The sequence below is a fragment of the Fukomys damarensis genome, unplaced genomic scaffold, assembly GCF_012274545.1.
Source record: "Fukomys damarensis isolate Sample0158 unplaced genomic scaffold, DMR_v1.0_HiC HiC_scaffold_19, whole genome shotgun sequence".
NCBI lineage: Eukaryota > Metazoa > Chordata > Mammalia > Rodentia > Bathyergidae > Fukomys > Fukomys damarensis.
The window spans coordinates 60,540,991-60,563,968 of record NW_022900931.1 but is presented as its reverse complement, the minus strand read 5'-3'; the positions used below and the strand labels follow the sequence as shown (position 1 = coordinate 60,563,968).

The window sequence follows — 22,978 nt, the reverse complement described above, 5'->3', positions numbered from 1 at the left end:
CGGACGTGAGTTTCGTGCGGATGGGCAGGTGATGTGTTGGGAGACAACCTCGCTGGGGAGGTGGTTGGTATCCTACCCTTTGTTCTTCCTTGCAGCTGTATCTCTGTTGGCCTCAGTCAATATTTATTTTCTCGTTTATTGTCTGGAATCAGGGAGCTTGGCTCACCTGTGAGCTGGAGCAGGAGAAGGTGGCCCTGTGTGTGTGTGTGTGTGTGTGTGTGTGTGTGCGTGTGTGCATGTGTGCCCCATGGGGGTGGTGGCAGCAGCTCCTCACAGGGAGAGACAGCCAGGACCACGAGGGGCCGGGACAGCCTGACTTGGGAGTCTGGGGGTGGCAGGTGGGTGTCCCAAGTGGACGACGGCCCAGTGAGTGTCTGCCTCTGTGGACCAACCGGGGAGAGCTGGAGGCCCTGGGTATTTCACCTGCAGGTGAACATGTGGCCCTGGGTGGTGCTGTCCCTGCAGCCGGTCCCAGTAGACAGGGAGGCTGCCTGTTAGGCCTGGAGTCGGTCTTGTGGCCTCAGGTACTCCTGCCGCAGGATGGAGCATTCCGTTCGGAGGCCTGGGGGTGCAGAGGGGAAACTGCTCACTTCTTCTCAGGGCTTCATGTCCAGTGTGAAGTGACAAGCCACACTCGTGACTGACTGGTGATGAGGCATTTTCACGGATACTGCAGATGTCAGTCTCTGCCCCTCTTAGCCTTGATTCTCCTGCCAAGAGGGGCAGGACTTCATCTGCCGAGTTGTCACTGGAAATGAGTGGGGATCAGTGCGCCTGAGCCAGGGTGGGTTTTGCCATCTGGGGGCATCTGACAGTGTCTGGAGATACTTTTGATTGTGACCACTGAGGGAAGTGGGTGCTACTGGCACTTACGGGCAGAACCCCCAGATGTTGCTAAACACCCCACAACGCAAGAGAACCTCACAAGGATGATCAGTCCCAAACGTCGCTGGAAAGAAAACCCTGCTGTGCACCCTTCTCCAGCCCATCCTGGCGCCTCTTCTCAGCCTGCTCCATCCTGTCCCTCCCGTCTCCCACCTACCTTAGCCCCTCCTCCCCCATCTGCACTGGCCTCTTCTGAACCTGCCCATTGTCCCATGTGAGCTTCACACAGAGTCCACTAGAGGGCGCACATGCCCTTCCCTAAGCTCCTGGGCTCCCGGCCATCCCAGAGACCAAGGCAGCTGCCCAGCCCCAGTCCTCAGAAAGGATTCAAGGTGAAACCTCCAGTCCGGCACCAGGGACTCAGGGAGAAACCGCACTGGAGGAGGTGATGCAGGCCAATGCCAGGGTGCACATCACTGCGGAAGGAAGGTTCTTGGCGGGGTGGCTGGACACACAGGGCTCAGAAGTCCCAGCATGACCACTAGGGAGAATGGCTGTGAGCTGTGTCCATAAAGGCCCCCTGATTTAGGACCTGTGGGGGTCCTTGGTGGGGCTGCCATGGGGTAGTCCAGACTGGACCTTCTACAGATCCTCCCAGGCATGGGTTCTCCAGGCACCTGGAAGAATCAAGAGCGATGTGGCAGGCGCCACAGCTGGACTCCTCATGATCCCTGGGCAGCACTATAACAGAGTCAACACTCAGCAAACAAAGTCCCTATGTGTGAGGTGGAGACGCAGCCTGATTTCCATCCCTTGACCCCGCAAAACCTGCCAGGTCCCTCCCATGCCCTACGTCTTCCTTCCTGGGTGTCTGAGGACCCTGTCCTGGCAGGGGTCTTATGCGGCCTGTTTCCATGGGGGTAAGGAAGGGAGTGACCACAGTCAAGTCAGCAACTACTACGGCTGCAATGCAAGCTTTTAACAAAAGTTTAAATAAGTAGCATCAGTGAACCTGTGGAGAAACTGGAATTCTCACACCCTTCTTAAGGGGACGTGAAATGCTGCTGTGGAAAACAGGGCTATGCAGTGTGGTCACGTGACCAGCACTCCGCTGCTAGGTGCATGCTGGGAGAATCCAAACAGGGCCTCAAGGGCCGGGGATTTAGCTCAGCGGTTCGGTGGCCTGCCTTGCAAGCACAAGGACCCGAGTTCAATCCCCGGTAACAAAAAAAAAAAAGAAAAGAAAGAAAGAAACAGGGACTCAGGTAGTTTCCTGATCAGTAATACTCACTGCAGCGTTCTTCAGGAGAGGCAGTTTGAGGAAACAACCTCATGTTCATAATGGATGAAGATCTATATCGAAATAAATGTGGCATGTAAAGGACATTAGCCATGAAAAGTAAAGTTCTGGTGCCTGCTACAACATGGATAAACCAGGAAATAAGCAAGAAACAATTGGCGAATGTTTATATACAGTAATTTAATTTCTATGAAATATCTGAGTAGGAAAGTCCCTAGAGGCAAATTCAGTAGACTTGTGGTTATCAGGGGCCATATAGCAACCACAGTAGTTAAAGAGTGACTCTGGTTTGCATTTCTGTGAGTCACTTTCACTATATTGAACATTTTTGCACGTGCTTGTTGACCACCTGGAGACATGTCTACTCAAGTTCTTTTCCTAATTTGTAAATTAGGGTTTTGTTTTTTTTTGTCTCTGAGTTCTACCAGTTGTTTATATATTATGCACAGAAAACCCTTATTATATATATATATATATATATATATATATATATATATGGTTTCCAAATATTTTCTCCCATTCTTTAGATGGCTTTTTGCTTTCTTGACAATGACCTTGATAAAAACTCTTGTCTTTTTTTTTTAAGTCTTAGTCTTTGTTTGTTTTGTTTTTTGAGACAGGGTCTCACTAGGTAGTTGAGACTCACCTGGAACCCACTATGTAGCCCAGGCTGGTCTTGAACTCACAGTGATCCTCCTGCCTCAGCCTCCCGAGTGCTGCGATTATAGGTGTGTGCCACCACGCCAGGCTAGGGTGTCCATTTTCCTACAAATGACTCAAGCTTATCTTTCTTTCTGGCAGAATAGTATTCTGCTGTGTGCAAATGGCATATTTTCTTTACTCATTTATCGTGAACATTTCTTCATGTATTCATTGGCTACTTGTACTTCTTCTAATAAATGCCTATTCGTTTCACTTGTCCATTTTTTGATTGGGTCTTTTATTTGGTGGGGCCTAATTTTTTAGTTCTTTATATATTCTGGATATTAGTTCTCTGTCTGAAGAAGAGCTGGCAAAATTCCTTTTCCATTATGCAGGTTGTCTTTTCAGTCTGTTGGTTATTTCTTTTGTTGTACAGAAGATTTTATTTTATTCCCCTGCCAGGGATCAAACTCAGGGCCTTACGCTTGTCAGGCAGGTGTGGTGTCATTGAGCTACAACCTCGGCCCCAAGAAGGTTTTAATTTGATGTGATACCACTGGTTAATTCTTGGTGCTATTTCCTGTGCAACCAGGGTTCTATTTGTGACCTCCTTGCCTACGCCCATGACCTCAAGAGCTTTGCCTGTTTATCTTCCAGCTGCTTAAGTGTTTCTGTTTTATCACCTGGGTCTTTGATCCATTTTGATTGTATTTTAGCACATGGTGAGAGATATGGGTCTAGATTTACTCTTGTGCATGTGGGAAGCCAGTTTTCCCCACACCATTTATTGCAGAGTCTGTCTTTCCTCCAGTGTATGTTTTGGGCCCCTTTGTCAAGGATCAGAGATAAATATGCCTGGGGTGTTTCTGCGTCCTCTGTTCGACTCCACTGATGCACACGTCTGTTTGGTGCCAATGCCGAGCCGGCTTGAGCACTGCGCTTTGTAATACAGCTTCAGATGCAGGGTTGTGATGCCTCCCACTTTGCTCTTGTTACCCAGCGTTGATCTTGCCATTGTGGATTTCTGCCAATTCCATATGAATTTTAGATCTGTTTTCTCCATTCCTGTGAAGAATGACATCGGTATTTTGATTCCGATTGCATTAATTCTGTATATCAATTTTGGAAGTATGGCCAGTTTGACTATATTGGTTCTGCCTATCCAGCAATGGGGATTTTTCTTCCCATCTTCTGATGTTCCCTGATTTCCTTTTTCAGAATACTGCAGTTTTCCTAGTAGCAGCTTTTCACTTTGTTGGTTAGCTTAATTCCTAAGAATTTAATTTTTCTTGGTGCTATTGTGAATTTTTTTTCAGACTTCTTCAGTGGATTTGTTATTAGGGCACAGGAACACTATTGAGTTTTGTGTGTTGATTTTTTTTTTATCCTGCTACATTTTGAATTTGGTTATTAATTCTAGGAGTCTTTGTGAATTTAGTTTTGGTCTTCTATGTAGAGGATCATGGCATTTGCAAATGATAATTTCCAATATATATATATATACATATATTTTAAATTTCTTTTTTCTTGCCTACTTGCTTTTTTATTTATCCTTCATTTTGGTTTTATTAGTGAACGTTTGCAGGACATGAAGTTTGCATTCATCTTGGGGAGCAGGGACATGCACATAGCACAGTGTGTGTCTTTGTTTAATGTCCTTCCCTTTACCACCCATCCCCCTCCCTCTGTCTCCCAATCTCCTTTCCCCATTTATATTCTTGTTGTTGGTATTAATCTTAGCTCATGTTCATGACATAATGTTTATATTCACTGTGAGTATTTGGTACCTGTCCATGCATATTTTAATTCTTCTTACATCCCCTTCTCCTGCCCATTTTCCTCCCCTCCTCGTGTCCTGGACAGATGAGACCCCAATTATTCTTTGTGCTAGTTCCTGCGCTACTAAGGATTTGCTCATAAAGACTTTTCCTATGCCAATATCTTGAAGAGTTCTATCTAACTTGTCTTCCAGCAAGCTTAGTGTTTCTGATTTACTATTTAGATCTTTAATCCACTTGGATTCTAGTTTAGTGCACGGTGAAAGATAGGGATCTAGTTTTAATCTTTGGCAAGTTGAAAGCCAGTTTTCCCAACACCATTTACTCAAGAGGCTATCTTTTCTCCAGTCAGGATGGTTGGCTCCTTTGTCAAAGATGAGGTAGCCGAGTACATCTGGAGTTATTTCTACATCTTCTAATCTAGTCCACTGACCTTGGGTCTGCTTCTTTGCCAGTGCCATGCCGTTTTTATCACAGTGGCTTTGTAGTACATTTTAAGTTGGGGAGACTACATATTTTGCAAGGTCCAGTCTATGCAGTATTTATGCAGTGTCCATGCAGGGCCATGAGACCTTGAGCCAATGGCCTGACTGATGACACTCTGGGCAGGTCCTAGACAGTTGAAGGACACCTGGAAGATGTTTTTGGAAGAACCCTGGCAGATCTGACTCAGCAGACTCCATGTTGGGCTTTCCAACTCCATTTTCAGGCCGTTGTCCTTCCTGTTCCACTAATTCCCATTGCAGTGTTACGATGATGATGGTCAGAGGTCTGAGAGGTCTGTTGCCCTTGGGGAATATTTCAGGGGACGCCCTTCGTGGAGCCCCGGCTGAGCTGTGGCTCCGGTGTGCTCATATCCTCCCTGACTGTACGTGCGGCTTCTGTGCAGGGCCCAACTGACGCTCTGGGCTCCCACCTCTCCCCATGGGTGATGCCAGGAGAGAGGAGACACGGGGGCCCCTTGGCAGAGTCGAGTCCTGGGAGTTCCTGGAAGAAGTGGGTGGGGCAGAGCCACGCATGGGAGGCCCCAGCAGAGTTTATTCTAGCAAAGGAGGGAAACGAGGCTGCTTCAGCTTCCTCAGTCAAAGTCACGTTCGTGTGTCAGGGATTCATTTCCTGAGTGCTGACTGTGTTCTGACGTCACCCCTGGAGGTCACCAGAGGGATCTGTGCCAGTGTGAGGGGCTGCAGCAGAGTCAGTCGGGCTCCCGATGGTCCGACCTCCAGACTGCAGGATCTCTGCTCCAGGTCATGCCCATCGTGGGACCTCAGGCTGCCCCACTCCACCCAGTTCAGGGGGAGTCAGGAGAGGACGGGAGTTGTCCTAGGGACTCCTGGCCCAGGATCAGGCAACCGCACCCCAGGATGCACAGCCTCTGGAAGAGTTTCAGAGAAAGGGCCTGAGGAGGGGACCTGTGAGGGGAGACGGAGAGGACACTGGCGCGCAGCTGTCCGGAGTTTTGCACTTTCCTCCGCATCCTCAGAGGTCCATCCTCTCCGAGGGTGGCGGGTCTCCCTTCTATCGCCTGGTGCACGGTTGGTGTGAATATTCAGCGGTGCCTCCTGTTTTTACCGCTCAGGGTTTGTGAAGCGCCAGTGGCATTGAGCGCTGTTACTTTTGGGGAACATCCTCTCACAGTAACGCAGTCTGGGGGTGCCGCCTGCATGTGCATTTGGTTCCGCGTGGTTTTTCACGAGTTCCCCATTATTCCGCTGCTTGGCTTCGCTGCGATGCTTTTCCACACCCTGCACTGGACTGGAGCCCACCGTACTTTCCAGCAAGCTGTCCCGCGGGGAGGCCCCATCTCTGCCTGTGTGGAGCAAGGCTCCCTCCACACAGGTGTGAAGCGCAGGCTGTGGGCTGCCCACTGACAAAGGAGGGACAGGGCAGGCACGGTTCTGCCTTCTCCCAGCTCCCAGTCCGGGAGGCTCACAGTGGGCAGCTGGTCATTGTGTGCACCGATTAAAACTGCGGGAGACAAAACTGCTGTAGGCACAGGGCTACAGTCCCCTCAGGAGTCCATGAGGATGCCTGTGTCCAGCGCCCACAGTCCCTTGGAATAAATTTCTGTTCAGAAAGTACAAGGGCTGGGGATGTAGTACAGTGGTGCTGCCACTTGCCTCACAAGCACAAGGTCCTGAGTATGATCCCCATACGAAAGAAAGAAAAGAAAGAAACAAAGAAAGAAAGGAGAAAGAAACTGGGCGTGGTGATGCACACCTGTAATCCCAGCACTCGAGAGGCTGAGGCAGGAGGGTTGCTGTGAGTTCAAGACCAGCCTGGGCTACATAGTGAGTTCCAGGTGAGTCTCAACTACATAGTGAGACCCTGTCTCAAAAAAAAAGAGAAAGAAGAAAAGACAGGGTGAACATGGGTCCACGTATTCCTTGCTCTGCCCATGCACTGTCCACGTTGTTCCTATAGACTCAACTGCCACTTCGTGGTTTAAGTGCTCCTGTCCTCATCCCTGTACCGACCAGATGCCACGGTCGCTGTGCTGCCCGGAGGAGTCCCCCCCGTCTGTCCCTGCGGGAGTTCTTGTTCCACAGGTTGTTGATCTGAGCACAGGGGACTCCTGCAGAACCTGTGAGAGCCTCGGCAGCTGACAGCGATCAGAGGGGCTGTCACAGATCAGGAAATATACAGGGGAGCAGGCATCTGGAAGTTTGGTCCTTGAGCGGGGAGATGGGTTCGATTGGGCTTCTGGGGCAGCGGGGCTTGGAGTCCCAGGCAGGAGCACAGAGGCTGGGGCCTGCCTTCGTAAAGAAAAACCACTAGATCGTCCTGGCTCTGCTCGACTGGAGAATAGCAGCCTGGGAAGGATCTGGGGATGGCTGGTGAGAAGAAGTATATGCTATCTCTCCCTGTCGTGGACATGGGGAGGCATGGGGTTAAGTGACTCGTTGGATGTGGTTTTCTTGTATCCGCTGTGCCTGCAGTGCCTCTCCCTGCAGAGGGTGAGTGTGGATTGGAAGCTGAGGTCTGGACACGGGGCTGTTGGTCTGAGGCAGTCCGTGGAGTCCTCCGATGTTCAGGGAGGGAAGAGAGTCTGGATGCCCCTGCACACTGCAGCCTCAGGTATATGGAGGGTCTGGTGTGTCACCTGGAGCCCGTGGTCAGGCACTTTGGGTGAAGGCATGAAGCTGTGTGACTGTCCTTGTTCTAAACTTTTCATGAGGCGGAGCTGGATGTCCAGGGGCCCGGATCACAAGGCACCCGGATCCAGATCACAAGCGCGTGTTGAGGGGAGGGTCACGGGGCTGAGCAGGTCCACGTGTTGAGATCTGGAAGGGCTCCAGAGGGAGAGCTCAGCGCCGCCTGTCTGAGGCTGAGGCTGTGTCCAGTAGGGTTAATGAGGGTGACCCAGCCCAGGGACAGTGGGTGCCAGCCCGGGGAACAGAGGACCTGGGTGCCTGCTCACGTGGAACATGGACAAGGGATCTGCATCCACCCAGTGCAGCTGAGACTCCCTGCGTACACAGGAGGCCCTTGCCCTGGATATGCAGGTGGTGCGAAGACCTGCACGGATAGGAGCTGAGTCCCTGCAATGGCAGGGCTGGGTCAGCAGGAGCAGAGCTGCTCCTGTGGATGGGAGGAGTGGGATACACGGGGCTGCGAGGTTTGGCTTGAGGAGCTGACAGAGCAGCCCAAGGCCTCAGCACATCTCAGATTCCAGGGGTTCAGGTGGATTCAGGGATAGAGACACTGTGCTCAGGAGCTGCTCTGGGCTGGGGTGTTGCCATCCAAGGCTAGGCAGCGAGGCTAGAAGCCAGTGATGAGAAAAGTTCTTAATATTACAATGTTTTAGGGCTGGGGATTTAGCTCAGTGGTTCCACTGCCTGCCTTGAAAGTGCAAAGTCCCGAGTTCATCCCCAGTACCCACCCCCCAAAATAGCAACAATGTTTTACATTCAGTGACCTGGGCCTCAAGGTTCATTTGGAGAGAATGGCCATGTGCTGGGGATCAAACTCAGAGCCTTACATATGCTGTGCAAAGGCCCAACCACTTTGATAAGCCCAAGCCCCTGAGTTTCGGGGCCAGAGACCCTCGCCATGAGGCTGGAGCAGGCTGTCAGTAGCCCCAAGGCCCCAGGCCAAGTACAATAATCTCCCTCACAGGGATTTGTGACAGTTGTGAAAAAACCATAATAACTGACACATGCAGAGGGATTCCATTAGATAGAGGAGACTCGGATCATCCGTGTAGTAACTTTCTATTGCACTTGTCTTTGAAAGAATAAAAACGGACGCCTTTTCCTCATTCCTTCTCATCTGAGTCCTCCCTGCTGCAGCAGCGAGAACCCGTGGGCCTGAGATGCTGTCCGCGGTGCTGACCACCACGGACTAGTCAAGGGCGGGTGAGCGGCAGGCTCTCAGTATTTTGATTCCTAACAGCTGTGATATAACCATGGGGGAGAAGGAGGGCAGGTGCGGCGGTGTGGAGCACCCCACCCCACCTCCGTCCTCTCGGGAGCTCAGGGTGCCTTGGACGACACTGCAGGAACCGACATTACAGCCCGGTCACCTAAATCCTAGTTCCTATATGTGGATTTTTGCAAAGGAAGCAGACAAAATGGCCTTGGGAAGAGTGAGGGACAGAGCGAATTCCCTGCAAAGTCATACCTGTCCTCATGCATAGAATCTGTGAACCTGTGCATGGTAAAGGCCACTTTACAGATTTCGTGAAACGTCAGCTCGAGAGATCCTTTGTTTTACCCTGATGGGTCCTGAGTACTCACAAGGCCCTTTTAAGTGAGAGACGTAGGCAAGTTGGAAAAGGAACAGGATATGCGAACATGGGACAAGCAAAGGGGGGCACCAGTGGCCAGGCTGAGCCACCCTTATTGTCAGGAGTGTCAGGGTCCTATTGTCCCAGGGGCATCATCCTGGAGACGTTAGAAGCAGTTTCTGTAGAAAATTATAGAGTAGTATCTGCTTGGTGGTTGATCTGGCTATAAACATTCATGTCAGGGTTTAGTAATTCCTGTGGAAAAAAACCAAAAAGGCCCCTGAGCCCTGTGTCCTTTTCAGAAGAGGGCAGAGCCTCTTGGGTCCTGAGCCAGCTGGGGCTGCTCTGTTTCCAGGTCTGTACCAGGAGGCTTCTGTTCCCAGGTCCGTCCCTTCCTGCCTCAAATCACCCACCTCTGACTGTATTTTCACGTTTTTCCCCCCAAAACTGATGTAAAAGCCCAGCTAGGTTTCAGGCAGGGACAGGACCCGGGCCACTGTTGTTCCTGGGGGACCACAATGTTCATCACCCACACTCACCTCATAGATGGGAACAGCTGGCCTGGAACTGGGGACGGTGGCCTGTGAGGGGAGAGAGAGCTGATGTCAGGGGACAGAGGGGGGTCATGGAGGCCGTGGAGGAAGTGAGCAGGTGCTGTCTGAGCTTGGACAGGCCAGAGCTTTCCTCCCTTCATCACTCTACTTGTTTCCCCTCAGGAGCGAGCAGCTCAGCATCCTGAGCACCAGCCTGCACACCCGGAGTGACACCAGTCCCTGTCCTGGATGGAAGCCCCCATGTTACCCTGGGGCCCCTCACTCACAGTGCACCTGCCACACTGCAGGGTCCCCTCTGACCATTTGAGCATTCAGGGTAGACTCAGCTTCTGGCCAGGCCTGGGCTAACCTCCTCCTGGCCACATGGGGGAAGCTGTGGTTTGTGCTCGGGCTGAGGGTGGAGACTCCTGTCTCCATTAGTTCCGTGACAGGAGGGAGACTCAGGAGTGGGCAGACTGAGCAAAGGCCTTAGACTCCTGTGTTCAGACTTGGGCTGGAAGGGAGGCCCCTCAGGCAGAGGCAGCCCCAGGAAAAACTCAACCTAGGGACCTAGGAAAGGAACTGGGTCCATAGAAAAGGAATCAACCCTTGCCCGAATTCAGGGGTCCAGGGCCTGGGAGGGGACGCAGGGCCCCCTGGGTAAGCAGCACCCTGGGGAGCCACAGCCACCACCGTTCTCCTCAGCTTCCATGTCCCTGCTGAGGGCAGGCCCTGTGCTCAGGCCGGGAGGTATAGAAATGGGAAGGTGGCCTTGTCCTCTTTCCTCCCACCCGGCGAGCGTCCCAGGCACATTCGGGGCGTGCTGACACGAAGCCCCAGCACTCTCACGGCATGGACTGGGGCCAGTGGCCTCAGCAGCCTGTCCAGGCTCCTCCACTCACCCTGTGTCGCCTGGGCCATGATTTGTCCCCAGATGGTGGCCTCTCGCCCCTCTCTGGGTGGTATGACTGAAACAAAGTAGAAGAGGTGCCAGTTTCTGAGCCCTGACCAGCTCCCAAGCAGGCTGCAGTTTTGCTGTGTGGGAACCAGAACCAAAAAGAAGGGTCACGGCCCTCGTCTTGCCCATTTTGTAGATGCAGAAACTACCAAGCAAGCAGTCCCGGACCAGAGCTTGAGAGAGAGGAGCCAGCTGGACACAGGGGATGATTCATGGGAAGTCGGGGACCTGAGAGCCAGAACCAGACAAGGGTCTCCTTCCTGTGTCCAGGGGCAGCCTTGGTACCTTCCAGTCCCCTTGAGGAGCAGGAAACACCCCAGGGCGACAGCCACAGCCACCCCGACCAGGACCCCGCATACTATGCCAGCAACGGTCCCTGCAGAGATGCCTGGGTTCTTTTCTTCTGCTGGAAGGAGAAGAGGCAGGGAGGGAAGGCCCAAGTGAGTTCTGGGGAGACCTTGGGGCTGTGTAGGGAGCGGCCCAGTGAGAGCTGTCAGAAAAGGCAGTGTGGTTTGCTGTGTTATCACCGCCACAAGTTTGTGGCTCTGGGCCACTGCTTCTTCCTGTTTTGAAACCCCGCGGTTGCTGTAACTGACACTCACACACGGAGTCTGTACTCCATCCCCCTCCTGTTCTTTATGCCTCCCCGCTGTTTCTTCTTTTCCATACTTGACAGTCTTACAGGGAGGCCCTACCCAGAGGTGCAAGGCTGATTAGTAACAGTGATCATGAGTAACACTTTTCGGGGTCTCCTGAAGGCCAAGCACAGTGGAAAAATCTTTACCTATATCTCATATGATCTCTCCGTCCCCAAGATGGGAAGGCTGTCACCCCATTATGCAAATTTAGCATCTGATGATTAATTAAATTCTTAAAGAAGCCAATTAAAATCACACTATGGTGCCGGGGGCGTGGTGGCGCACACCTGTAATCCCAGCACTCGGGAGGCTGAGGCAGGAGGATCGCTGCGAGTTGGAGACCAGCCTGGGCTACATAGTGAGTTCCATGTCAGTCTCAACTACATAGTGAGACCCTGTCTCAAAAAACAAACAAACAGAAAAAGAGCGCACCATGGGGAAGTGATACAGTGAGATACTAACTCCATTCTTGACTGCGCAGGTCATGAGAAAGCTCATCAAAGTCACACTAGTGGAGAGCAGAGATGGAGCCTTGATTCTGTCCAGGACCCTGTGCTAAGGGCTGCAGTCTCTTGAATCTAATAAACATCCTCACAATAAAGTTAAGATCCCGGTGTTATTCTCTAGTTTTACAGAAGAAGGAACCGAGGCAGACACCTGGTACCAGAATAAAGATAATGACAAGAATTTCTGGATTCTTCATCACTTTCTTTCCAGACTCTAAAGAATCTACCCGATTCTCATTGCCGTGTCGTCTGATATCACGGACCGTGAACTATACCAGGGAAGTAGCAGGTGCTGAGGGTCACTCACATTTCACCTCCAGCCTGATCATGCTGCTTCTTCTGGAACTGCCTGGGTTGAAGACCTCACACTGATATTCCCCGGCATCTTCCCCGCTGACCGGGTCTATGGTGAGGACGCTGCTGTTCGGGGACAGCATCATCCTGTCTGTGAGCCGCAGAGTCTGGTCATCGCGGACCCACCGGATGGAGACTCCGGTGTCACCTGTGAGGCAGGTCAGGACCAGAGAGTCCTCTTCTGCCACAGTGGTGTTGGTGGCTTGGATGGAGGGTGGAGACACCGGCTCTGTGGACAGAGGAGGGAAATGACTGACAGCCGGCCTGGGGCCTGGGGCCTGGGGCCTGGGCTGTGCTCCCTCTTCCGAGATCTCAGCCAGTCCCTGGGTCCACAGAGAGCTGTGTAACAAGGCCCAGAGCCCAGAACTGACCCTTGACAGTGGCTGCGTGTCTTTGCTCAGGTGACAGTCCCTAAGAGGGCACTGTCCCCGATCACCCAGGCAGACCTCTGATTATTGTTCTGTATAACTGCACATCAATGAAAAAGTTCCCCCCTAGGGCTGGGGATTTAGCTCAGTGGTTCTGCCACTTGCTTTGCAAGCACAAGGTCCCAAGTTTGATCCCTGGTACAAAAAGACAAAGAAAAAAGAAAAATTTCCCTAAGACTTTCCTGTCCTTTTTCCCACAAATTTTTTGGTGGTCTGAACGAAGTTGTTCTGTAATAACACAATACTCCAGACTGGATAATTCCTAAAGAGGAGAGATTTGTTGCCCACTGTTGTGGCCCAAGGGTGGTGAAGACCGAGCGGCCCCATCCGATGAGGGCTTTCTTGCTCCTCCACATCATGGAAGAAGACATCCCACTGGAATAGAGTGTGTGCAGAGAGCAGGGATGGGGCCAGACTCCTTTCAGGGCCCCCGTGCCCACAGCACCTTGCCTGGTCCTGCAGGGCCAGCAGAGCTCCGAATGAAAAAGCAGAGCCCTGGACACCTGCTCGCTTTCCTGGGCCAGACCTCAGATCGCTGTGGCAAGGGGGACCCAGTTTTACACCACCCTTTTGGGGACGCATTCGCGCTGCAGCCGTGACTGGACTGTTGGGCCTCCTCTTCTGGTCTGTGCGTCCCTGTGTGCTGGGGAAGGAGGGTGTGAAGGGCTGGCCAGCGTGGGACCAGGGCAGGTTTCCCGGAAGCAGTGATGATACGTATCTGATGTACATGCTCATTGTCTTTGACACCACTGGGGATTGAACCCAGAGCCGGCACACGGAGCTACACCCCCAGCCCTTTTCCTTTTTATTTTGACTCTGTCTCACTGGGTTGTTAAGTTGCCCAAGGATCCAATTTGAAATCCTGCCTCAGCTTCCATGGTGCGATGATTCCAGGTGTGGCTGGCATGTGCTTCTCGGTGTGTTAGATCAGAGGATGAGGGCAGCCTGCACATCCCAGTCTCGGGAGGGGTTCTGGGTCATCTGTTCATCACCCACTACTCACGCTTCCCTTGTGCATCACAAAGCCACTGAAATGGCTGTAAATTGGGCGCTGGCTTCAGGCAGTGGGGAGAGAGAGAGAGAGCTCCCAAGGCCATCTCTCTTGTGCTCCAGGGAAAGTGACCCTCAACGCCTCAGGAAACAAAGGAGCTCAAGTCCAGTGAGGGAGGCTGTGGATCAGCTGCCTGAGAAAGGAGGCCTGCGCATTCTGCAGAAGGAGGTGGCTCAATTCCGCAGTAAAACCTGACTCATTCTAGGTTTGATCTCTCTGCTCCAAGCTTACTCTCTCTCACTGGTGAGGCTGAAGATTTAAAAAACATGAATCAGGGCAGGGATTTAGCTCAGTGGTGCTGCACCTGCCTTGCAAATGCAAAGCTCTGAGTTCAATCCCCGGTACCAACAAGAACAACCACAACCATGACTCAATACCTGGCCCCTGGTTCTCACATCTAAGAAATTTCCAGGGTAGAGAGGAGAGTCCTGGGTTTACACACACGTGGGGCACGCCTCTGTCCCCCTTGGGCACACCGACCTTCCCCTGGAGTCCCATAAGTCAGCCAGGTTGGCACCTGTCTCTCTGTGCTATCTATGCCAAGTGTCAGGAGAAAGAACTGCCCAGTGCCCTGACCCAGATGTCGTTCTTGGGGTCGTGCACTGGCCGGTGACCAGCACCAGGGACTATGAGAGGCACAAAAACCAATCACTCGTGGTTCCATCATCCCTAAACAGTGGGTCAGTTCTAACCCCGGGAACAAGCTCTCCTGGATCACTTGGAGTCAGGAGCTTGGGACAGAAGCAGGGGCTGCCTGGGGCTGAGCTTCTGTGTGGGGATCCCCAGGGTCCCCCAGGTCAGGCCCCGACCAAGGTCCTCAGGGTCGCTCTCGGGGCCATGTAACTAGGAAGGAGCTTGGGGGCTGGACGGAGATGACCTCCCTGGGTCGAGTTACCCCATCCACCTATCCTTCCCTCTGCCGGGTGGGTTCAGGTAGAGGATTCCAATCTCCTGAACTTCACCTCCACTGTATGTGTCCTGCACGACACGCTCAAAGCCCAGCATAGGGACATCATGAGCCAGGGTGGGGTGCAGTCTGGGCCTGACCGTTCTGTGTGTGAAGCAGAAATCACCCCATCCAGCACCCCGAGGTCATTGAGGGTAACTTACGGTGTACTCGGAACTGTCCAGATGCTATTTCAGTCAGAAAATTAGGTTGCGTAACTTGTAGGGTGTACACTCCTGTGTCCCCTAGAATCACGTTCCGGAACAGCAGGGATCCATTGGGGTATATTGTCTCTCGATGGCTGTATGCAGGCCCCTGTGAAGTTGTTCCATCAGCTACCGAATATGATACAAGCTGATTGTTGGAGGCAAGAGTTCCCCCTTTGAACCAGCTATAGGCACTTTTATTGGCTGGTAGATTGTGGACAAGTAGAAGAACATCTCCCCCTTCAGCAGCATCGCTAGGCACCGAATCAATAGTCATTTGGGCAGTGGTGGGTGGGTTCCAGAAGGTTAAAAGTGAGGCTGGAAGAGAGAGAAATTCATCAGTAGTGGATGCAGAGACGGGGCCCTGAGTCCCGAGAAGATGTGTAGGCTTAATGTTACTGCTGTGCGTGTGTGTGTGCGCGTGCATGTTTCTGCATGTGTGAATCTTCCTAGGTGAGGTCAGCAGCAGGACCTCACCCCTTCAGTGCCCCTGCACCTGTCCCTGTCCTCTGTTTGGGACCCTCCTCCATGGGTGTCTGCGGCTCCCTGCTGGCCGCACTCAGGTCCTGCTCACATGCAGGGCAGCCTGGGCAGATGCCCTCCTGAGCACCCCACACTGACAGCCTGGGCTTCCCTTTGCCACCTTTCCTGCTTTCCGCCCTCTGTGGCTCTTGCCAGCACCTGCCTTCCCCTTCTAGATGTCCCTGCTGATCTGCCTTCCTGCCCCTGGGATGGAGCTCCTGGAGGACAGGGACCTGTCTGCTCTCGGTTAGAGCCCAATGCCTGGCCCAGGCTGAGACCCCTGTGGACGAAGGAGAGAGGCTCCCGGAGCCCTGCCTGTCCAGGGCTTATCTGCCAGATTCTTTCTGGTGGTGGTGATGAGTAAGGACAGTGGGACTGCCCTGGTTGTGTTTTCTTTGGAGAGTCACCCTGACAGTTTTTATCCTCCATTTTCAATATCTAGTGGCCAAGAACAACAAAAAAAGGTAGATTATGTAAAGGTACAAATTTCCAATGATGAATGTCATTATATTGTATACCTAAAATGTACCAATAAAAGAAAGTCTAGTGGCCAGCTGGGCGTGGCGGTGTACCTCCCAAATCCCAGCACTCAGGACTTGAGGTAGGAGGATTGCCTCAGGTTCGAGGCCAGCCTGGGCTTCAAAGTGAGTGAAAGGCCAGCCTGAGCTACACAGGGAAAGCCTGTCCCCTGATACTCATATAGCGGCCAGTGATGATTCATGTGTAACAGAAAAGTGGACCATTTCCTTCTGCTTTTTTAAAAAATTGAGTTTATTGGTACAATCTAGGTATACAATACAGTTACATTCATCATTGGGATTCTGTACCTTTACATAATAGGTCTTGATTCTCATTTTTCCCCTTGTCCCTGCCCTCCCTTCACCCCCTCCTACCTCCCCATTTAAAAAACACTTTGTTTCCATTTTTTCAGTTTCTCATATTTTCTTCCTGTCCCTTATTACCTTTCCCCCACCCTTTCCACTTGCCCTACACCTTTAGACCTTTACTTCCTATTTCACATTATTAATTATCTCATTAGGATCCTGTGTACCATTATAGTTTTTCACACCAAAGAATCTATTCGGTATTTCAGTTAAAGAAATCTCTGTATGAACATTAAAAATAGGGAATCCTAAAATAAAACTAAAAAGGAAAGTAAAAGAGAAAAGGCAATGATGTAACATTAAAATAATCCTTAATTCTGGAGATGAAAATGGTCCCTGAACATATTTAAATTGCTTCTTGCTCTTATAGTCTTATCTTATTCTTTTTTTCATTATTTAGAGAATACTTTATTAGTTTCTGTAATCAAACCCACGTAGATATGACCTTGCATGTTTAGTACGATGTGTTACCCCTGTACACATGGGAAAAAAATTAACATTTCTAGACCAATATGACTGTCCATTTCTGTACAATGCCAACTCAACATAGTAAATTGGGATGACTTTTTCCAAAGTTGGCAGCACCGTTAAAGTTTCCCAAAATTCAATTTATATATATATACATATATATATGTGTGTGTGTGTGTATTTATATTTATATAAAAAGACTAATAATAGTATGTTATACATCGATAGCAGCAACAGCTTTTCCAGGTTCTGCAGTCATCTGAACAAAATTATAGACATTCAGCACATTCCATTAAAAACAAAACAAAACAAAACAAAAAAAAAGAAAGAAAAGACTAATATCCAGAAAACAGCAAAGTTCTGTTGCTGTTGTGGTACCTGGGACCATTTTTTTTATTAGCATCTTAGTCACTATCTGGAAAGAAAATATTCTAGAGTAATTATCATTAAATGTAGCTCTGATAAAGCACGGTCCCTACTATGTATCATAAAGCAGGTACAAGATATTTTATATTCATAGAGGTATGATACAGTACTGTCCTACATCAATAATACTAGAATCAGTTTTGGTTTGAAATTTACTTTGTCTGCAAATAAAATTGCTACTCCTGTTTTTTTCTGGGCTCCTGTCACATGGAGAATTGTTTTCTATCTTTTCACTTTCAGTCTATGGGCTTCTTTTTGCACTAGGTGTGTTTCTTGTATACAACATATTGTTGGATTTTGCTTCTTACTCCATTTTGCCAGTCTATTTCTCTTGATTGGTGAGTTGAGGCCATTGACATTGCTGGTTATAACTGATATGTACTGACTTATTATTGACATGTTATTGGCCTTTTGTTGACTCTTTTTACTTTTTCACCTTCTCCTTTTAATTTCTTGCCTTGCCTATTTGATTTGCTCTGTTGGGCCTCATGGTGTTGTTGCCTTCATTGTCTTTTTCTAGGATCTTGTTTAGAATTCCTTGTAGTGCTGGTTTGGTATTCATGTAGTTTCTCAGGTGTTCTTTGTCGTGGAAGTGTCTTATTTCCCCCTCCATTTTGAAAGAGAGTTTTGCTGGATACATCAGTCTAGGTTGGAGGTTGTTCTCTTTTAGTACTTGAAATATCTCATTCCAGGCTCTCCTTGCCCCAAGGGTTTGTGTTGAAAAGTCTGCTGTGATTCTGATGGGCTTTCCTTTGTATGTGATTTGTTTCTTTTCTCTTACTGCTTGCAGTATTTTGTTCTTCTGTTGGGTTTCTGGGATCTTGATTATTATATGTCTAGGTGTAGATTTTTTTATTGTAGCTAGTTGGGGTCCTATATGCCTCAGTTATCTGAATGTCAAATTCCTCCCCTCTGTTTGGGAAGTTTTCTGTCATTAATTCTGCAAACAACTTTTTAAGGTCATTTGTATTTTCTCCTGCTACTTCATGGATTCCTATCAGTCTTATGTTCTTCTTTGCATCATCTAGGAGTTGTTGGATCGATTTCTCATGATCTCTTACTGTTTTTAAGAGACCTCTCTTTTCATGGTGCAATCTTATCTTCTATATCTGAGAGTCTATCTTCGCATTATTTTATTCTGTTGTGTACACTTTCAATAGAGTGTTTAATCTCCTGGATATCTGTTTGAATCTCTTTTATGGATTCCATTTCTTTCCTATGTTAGGCATTTATTGTTTCCATTTATTTCTTATGCTGGGCCTTCATGGCTTCTATCATGGTCCTGAGCTCATCTATTTTTTTGTCAGTTTCTGCTCTAGAGTCTCGAATCACGACTTCCATTTTGCTCACTATCTCTATGGTTATCTGGGAAATTATTTCTGTTTTGAATTTTTCTAGAGCCTGATTGATCTGTTTTGTTACTTCCTGTGTTTTGAGTTCAGGGTGTCTTGGTGGTTCACTATCAGCCTTTTCATCCTCATTTGCCCTACTGTTTGCCATTGGTGAACTGGAAGTCTGTCCTTGTGTTTTGCTTACGTGTTTTCTCATTTTTATTTTTGTTGTCGGACTGTCCTTGATTTAATTTCTGGATTATCACCCAAATCTTCCTGATATAGTTGCGCCCTAGCTTCTGTGTCTGTAATGACCCACAGACATTCTCATCTTCATAACATCAGAGAAAACAGCTCATCAAATCAACCGCAATGCTTTACCCCAACTGATACAATCAGCAACACATTAAGATCAAGCACAACTTTGACACTGACCACCGGTGGTAGTCACTAGTCTATCACCCTTAAACCATTTGAATTAAATTGAAATCAAGAAGTAGTCCAGAACATGTCTGCAGTGAACAAAATTTCAATATAGTGTATTTACCATTTAATGGCTCAGACAGAGCGAGGATGCAAGACCCCTGATCTCAGTTAGCTGATGGCTGAACCCCATAACGCTGACTGACCTTGGGCTGCAACGCCCAGATTGAGTTCCCCAACCTTCTGAATGGTTGAACTCCACAACGTTCTATTACAGGTTTCCCATGCCCTTTCTTTAAAGACGTTCAAAGTTGGGAACTCAGAAAAATACCCTCGATCACCACCTCTGCCTCTGCAGAGTGGGTCCAAAGACTGGCACAATCAGGAGGTCTGAGAGTGCAGGGGGGGAAACTTATGGGGGTTCAGGGGCGCCCATGAAGCTACCTTCCCGGAGCTTGAGCGATGGTGGCTGGGTCGGGAGCAGGCGTGGCTCTCCCATTTCCTTCTGCTTTATCAGTTCCCATTCTCCGAGTTTCCAGTTTCTCAGCCTTCTGTTCCTCTTTTGTGTCCTCATCCCTCATGCTCTGAACAGAAACCTCTGTCCACTCTCTGAGTCTTGTCCTCCTCAGGGAACCCAGTCCTCTCTAAGTGTTCATCCTCCCTTATATCCTTCCAGGCCATGTCCCACTCACCTGCAAGCAGGAGCCCCTGCCAAGGAAGGAGTCCCCTGTGGGATGTGGCTGAGCAGGTCTCCATGGTCTCTGCTGCCTGCTCCATCCTTCCTCTGTGGAGATCTTCACCTCTCCAAGCAGGGCTGCTCAGGCCGTGGGCTCTGCTGTCCTCTCTCCCTCTGAGCTGAGCCTCTCCCAGGGCAGGAGCACTCCCCGAGTCATGTGACCTGGGGGCGGAGTCTGTCTAGGGCTCCTCTCTCTCCCCCTCCCTCTCAGTCCCGCCTTCTGTGTTTCTTCCCCCTTTTCTGTATTACCTGTCACCACCACAGACATGAGTCATGTGACCTGGGGGTGGAGTCTGTCTAGGGCTCCTCCCCCCCTCTCAGTCCCGCCTTCTGTGTTTCTTCCCCCTTTTCTGTATTACCTGTCACCACCACAGACCACACTTGGAGGACAGGCGGTCGCGGACTCTGTCACCTAAGAGAAGGACTGGCTGCCCCCCCAGCGGCCTCTGCACTGTCCTGGCTTTGGGCTGTCAACACCGCAGGGAGGACCCGGGGTTCCCAATCTGGGGTACCTTTCCCTTTGTGACCCAGAAACCCAGTGAGACACTCAGTCTTCCCGTGTGTGTGTGTGTGTGTGTGTGTGTGTGTGTGTGTGTGTGAAGGTAGATTCTACTCCCTCTCCTCAGAGGAAGGTGACAGAGATGGCTCTAGGGGACAGAGAGCGTCTCGTCTGAGTAGTGACTACTGAGGGGGACTTGGCCTGTGTCTCTGTGCCTCCAGCCTGGTCCCTCGTCAGATGTCTCAGAAGGAGTTGTAGCAGCTCAGCCTCCTGAGCACCAGGCTGCACAGCAGTCCCTGTCCTGGACACGCCCACCCTCATTACCCTGGGGCCCTTCACTGACGCTCTCAGCACTCACTCTGCACCTGCCACACTCCAGGGTCTCCTTTGTCCACTGGAGCATCCAGGGTGGACTCGGGAGAGCCTGAGGATGTCCCTCCCCGCCGAAGGGAACTCAGTTTTCAGCCAGTCCTGGCCTCACCCTTTTCCCGGCCACATGGGGGAGGCTGCCCTGTGCTGTGCCAGTGCTGACAGAGCCCCTGCCCTGAGTCTGCCTGGTCTCGACCCCTGTTGAGCACGGGGACAAGCTTACCTGGGAGGTGGAGCTGGCCTGGGAACACAGACGGCAGTCACTAGGAGGGTGCCAGGAGGCCTATGGCCCTCCTGCAGGAGGACTTGTGGGTCTTCAGCTCTCAGAGTGGGATCCTAGATCAAACCCTCAAGATCTCTTGGAGCAAGTGAGCAATTTAAGAGGCAGAGAGGTAACCACAACTCAGGGAAGCACACGTCCAGGCTGGACCTGCAGTTGGTATCCCTTGTGCTGAGTGTGTAATGAAAGGCCCACTGGGAGCCTGAGGGAAAGCATCTGACAGCAGCAATGGTGACTGCAGAGGTGGTCACTGCGGGACACGCCTGGGGGCTCCCAGCCACACCATGCTACCGCGACACTCCCCGGGGGTGGACACAGCTTGCCAGTGCTAAGATTGTGCTGGAGGCTGGGCCTCGGAACACAGGATGCGGGAGGCTCCGTTTTCTAAGCTGAGGGTGGAGGCTCCTGTCTCTGTTAGTTCTGTGACAGGGGCATGTTACTGTTTGTTTCTAGATGTCCCCCAGAGCCTCATGAAGTTTTAGATGAGGCTTTTGCAGAGGTGGCTGAATCTAGAGAGTGTGTGTGTGTGTGTGTGTGTGTGTGTGTGTGTGTGTGTGTGATTGATTCACGGTACAGTGCTAGGCCCAAGGGCACTAGTACTGGGGGTTTGAGTGCTACCTGCCCTGTGTAGTCTGCACAAGATGAAAGCAGCAGAAAGATGCAGGTGAGGACCCCTGCCTTGCTCCTTTGTTGCTTTGGTCCGCCGTGAAATGTTGCCCCTCTGCCACGTGCCGCTCTGACCTGGAGCCGGCCGATTGTGGACCAAATCCTCTGCAGACTGTGAGCTCAGCTCTTTCCCCTTTAACTTTAGGTGTTGGGTATTTTGTCTCAGTGAGGAGAGAAAAGCCACTGACACGTAGAACCCCCTTCTGTGACTTTATTGTTGCTGGCTTGGGTGGCAACACTAGCTCTGTGGATAAATAGGAGTCCGGCTGGGTTGTGACCGGTGACCATTCTATGCTCCTCCCTCAGAGACTTCAGCCCGTTCTCAGGGCCCCCGGTGACCTTGCAAGGTGGCCACACATAGCCTTGACCCTCTGCAAAGGTTGGGTGTCTTCACTCTGTAAGAAGAGGGCTGCGTGTCCCTCCGGCCTCAGGTCCCCCAGGGAGACCCCCTCACTTGTCCCTTGGACCGCTCTGAGGGATCTGAACCAGGACCCAGTCCTCAGACCACGCATCCAACAGCCTCATCATCAAGTGGAGCTTTGTTTTTCCCTTGGACTCGCCTGTTTTATCCCCAGAACTTTTGTGATGTTCTTGGTCTATGTGGTTCTTCTACAGTAGAAGACCTCAGACTGGGTGATTGACTTATAAAGAAAGGAGATTTGTTGCTTCAATTCTGGAATCTGAGAAATCCAAGTTCAAGAGGTGGCCCCCGGCGAGGGCCTTCTGGCCCCTTCATATCATGGCAGGAGGCATCAGTGGGGAGAGCATGTGTGTGAGAGAGAGAAGGGAAGAGGACCAAACTGTCCTTTCACGGGCAACCGGCCCCTGAGGCAGAGCCCTCAGCACCTGCTCACCTTCCACAGGGCCCCCTTCAGGTCGCTGTTGCCCTGGGAATTCCCTTTCCAATATTCACACCGTGGCGGTGATTTCATAAAAGCCCCCTCTCCAGTCCGTGCATCCATGTGTGTTGGGAAAGGAGAGATCCTCGGCTGCGTGCATCCTGAGATCAGACAGCTTTGTGTGGGGCCGTGAGAGCAAGTGCCGCCTGTTAAGTATTTATTAGAGAGTGAGACCGGCCCTTATGAGTTGGTGAGGTTCTAAGAAGACTTCTCAATTAAAGAGGACATGGACTTCCTGACTGCAGACGGACTATCAGAGTGAGTGAAATCCCTAATGGCAGATGTCCCTGTGTTGACAAACGGTCTCTCCACCTTCTCTCAATATGCACCTTTGACTCAGCCCCTCTCCCCACACAGGGACTCTCTGGTGAGCGATACTTATTGCTCTCCGTGGCTCATGGGCTGTGCTGGTGTCCTCAGCCTCGTGCAGCTGGGACTTCAGAGCCAGGACCCAGCTCAGCAGTGTCTGCTCCGAGGCTCGCTTTTCCGTTTTCTCTGCGCCCGACCCCAGGGAGGCTGAAGTGTCCACTGGGACAAGATTTAGCAGATTCAGGACAGGCCTTCCAGGCGCCTTCTCTGCC

General features: G+C 50.8%; 2 protein-coding genes across 4 annotated transcripts in view; one reads left to right on the top strand and one right to left on the bottom strand.

The window, feature by feature from the left end:
• Window positions 1-22,978, top strand: part of Dmac2 (distal membrane arm assembly complex 2) — a 163,345-nt gene that overhangs the window by 114,510 nt on the left and 25,857 nt on the right. The window lies entirely within an intron of this gene.
• LOC104861780 (carcinoembryonic antigen-related cell adhesion molecule 21-like) lies at window positions 8,373-19,862 on the bottom strand. Of its 2 annotated transcripts, XM_033765809.1 has the most exons (7): window positions 19,641-19,862; window positions 14,853-15,212; window positions 12,217-12,492; window positions 11,051-11,171; window positions 10,710-10,842; window positions 9,814-9,855; window positions 8,373-9,529 (listed from the first exon to the last, which is right to left on the bottom strand). In XM_033765809.1, the coding sequence occupies exons 1-7, from the start codon at window positions 19,723-19,725 to the stop codon at window positions 9,464-9,466; spliced, it is 1,083 nt and encodes a 360-aa protein (XP_033621700.1). In that variant the 5' UTR covers window positions 19,726-19,862; the 3' UTR covers window positions 8,373-9,463. The 2 variants fall into 2 exon arrangements, with proteins under 2 accessions (XP_033621700.1, XP_019062925.1); XM_019207380.2 differs by lacking the exon at window positions 11,051-11,171 and having other exon boundaries at window positions 9,447-9,529; window positions 19,641-19,860.

Coding starts and splice junctions, on each gene's coding strand:
- LOC104861780 (XM_033765809.1), bottom strand. CDS start 19,725: ATGGAGCAGGCAGCAGAGACCATGGAGACCTGCTCAGCCACATCCCAC. Junction 15,213..19,640: donor GCAGGGGCTCCTGCTTGCAG/GTGAGTGGGACA, acceptor TCTCTCTTCCAG/CCTCACTTTTAACCTTCTGG. Junction 9,530..9,813: donor CAGCTGTTCCCATCTATGAG/GTGAGTGTGGGT, acceptor TTTTTTCCACAG/GAATTACTAAACCCTGACAT.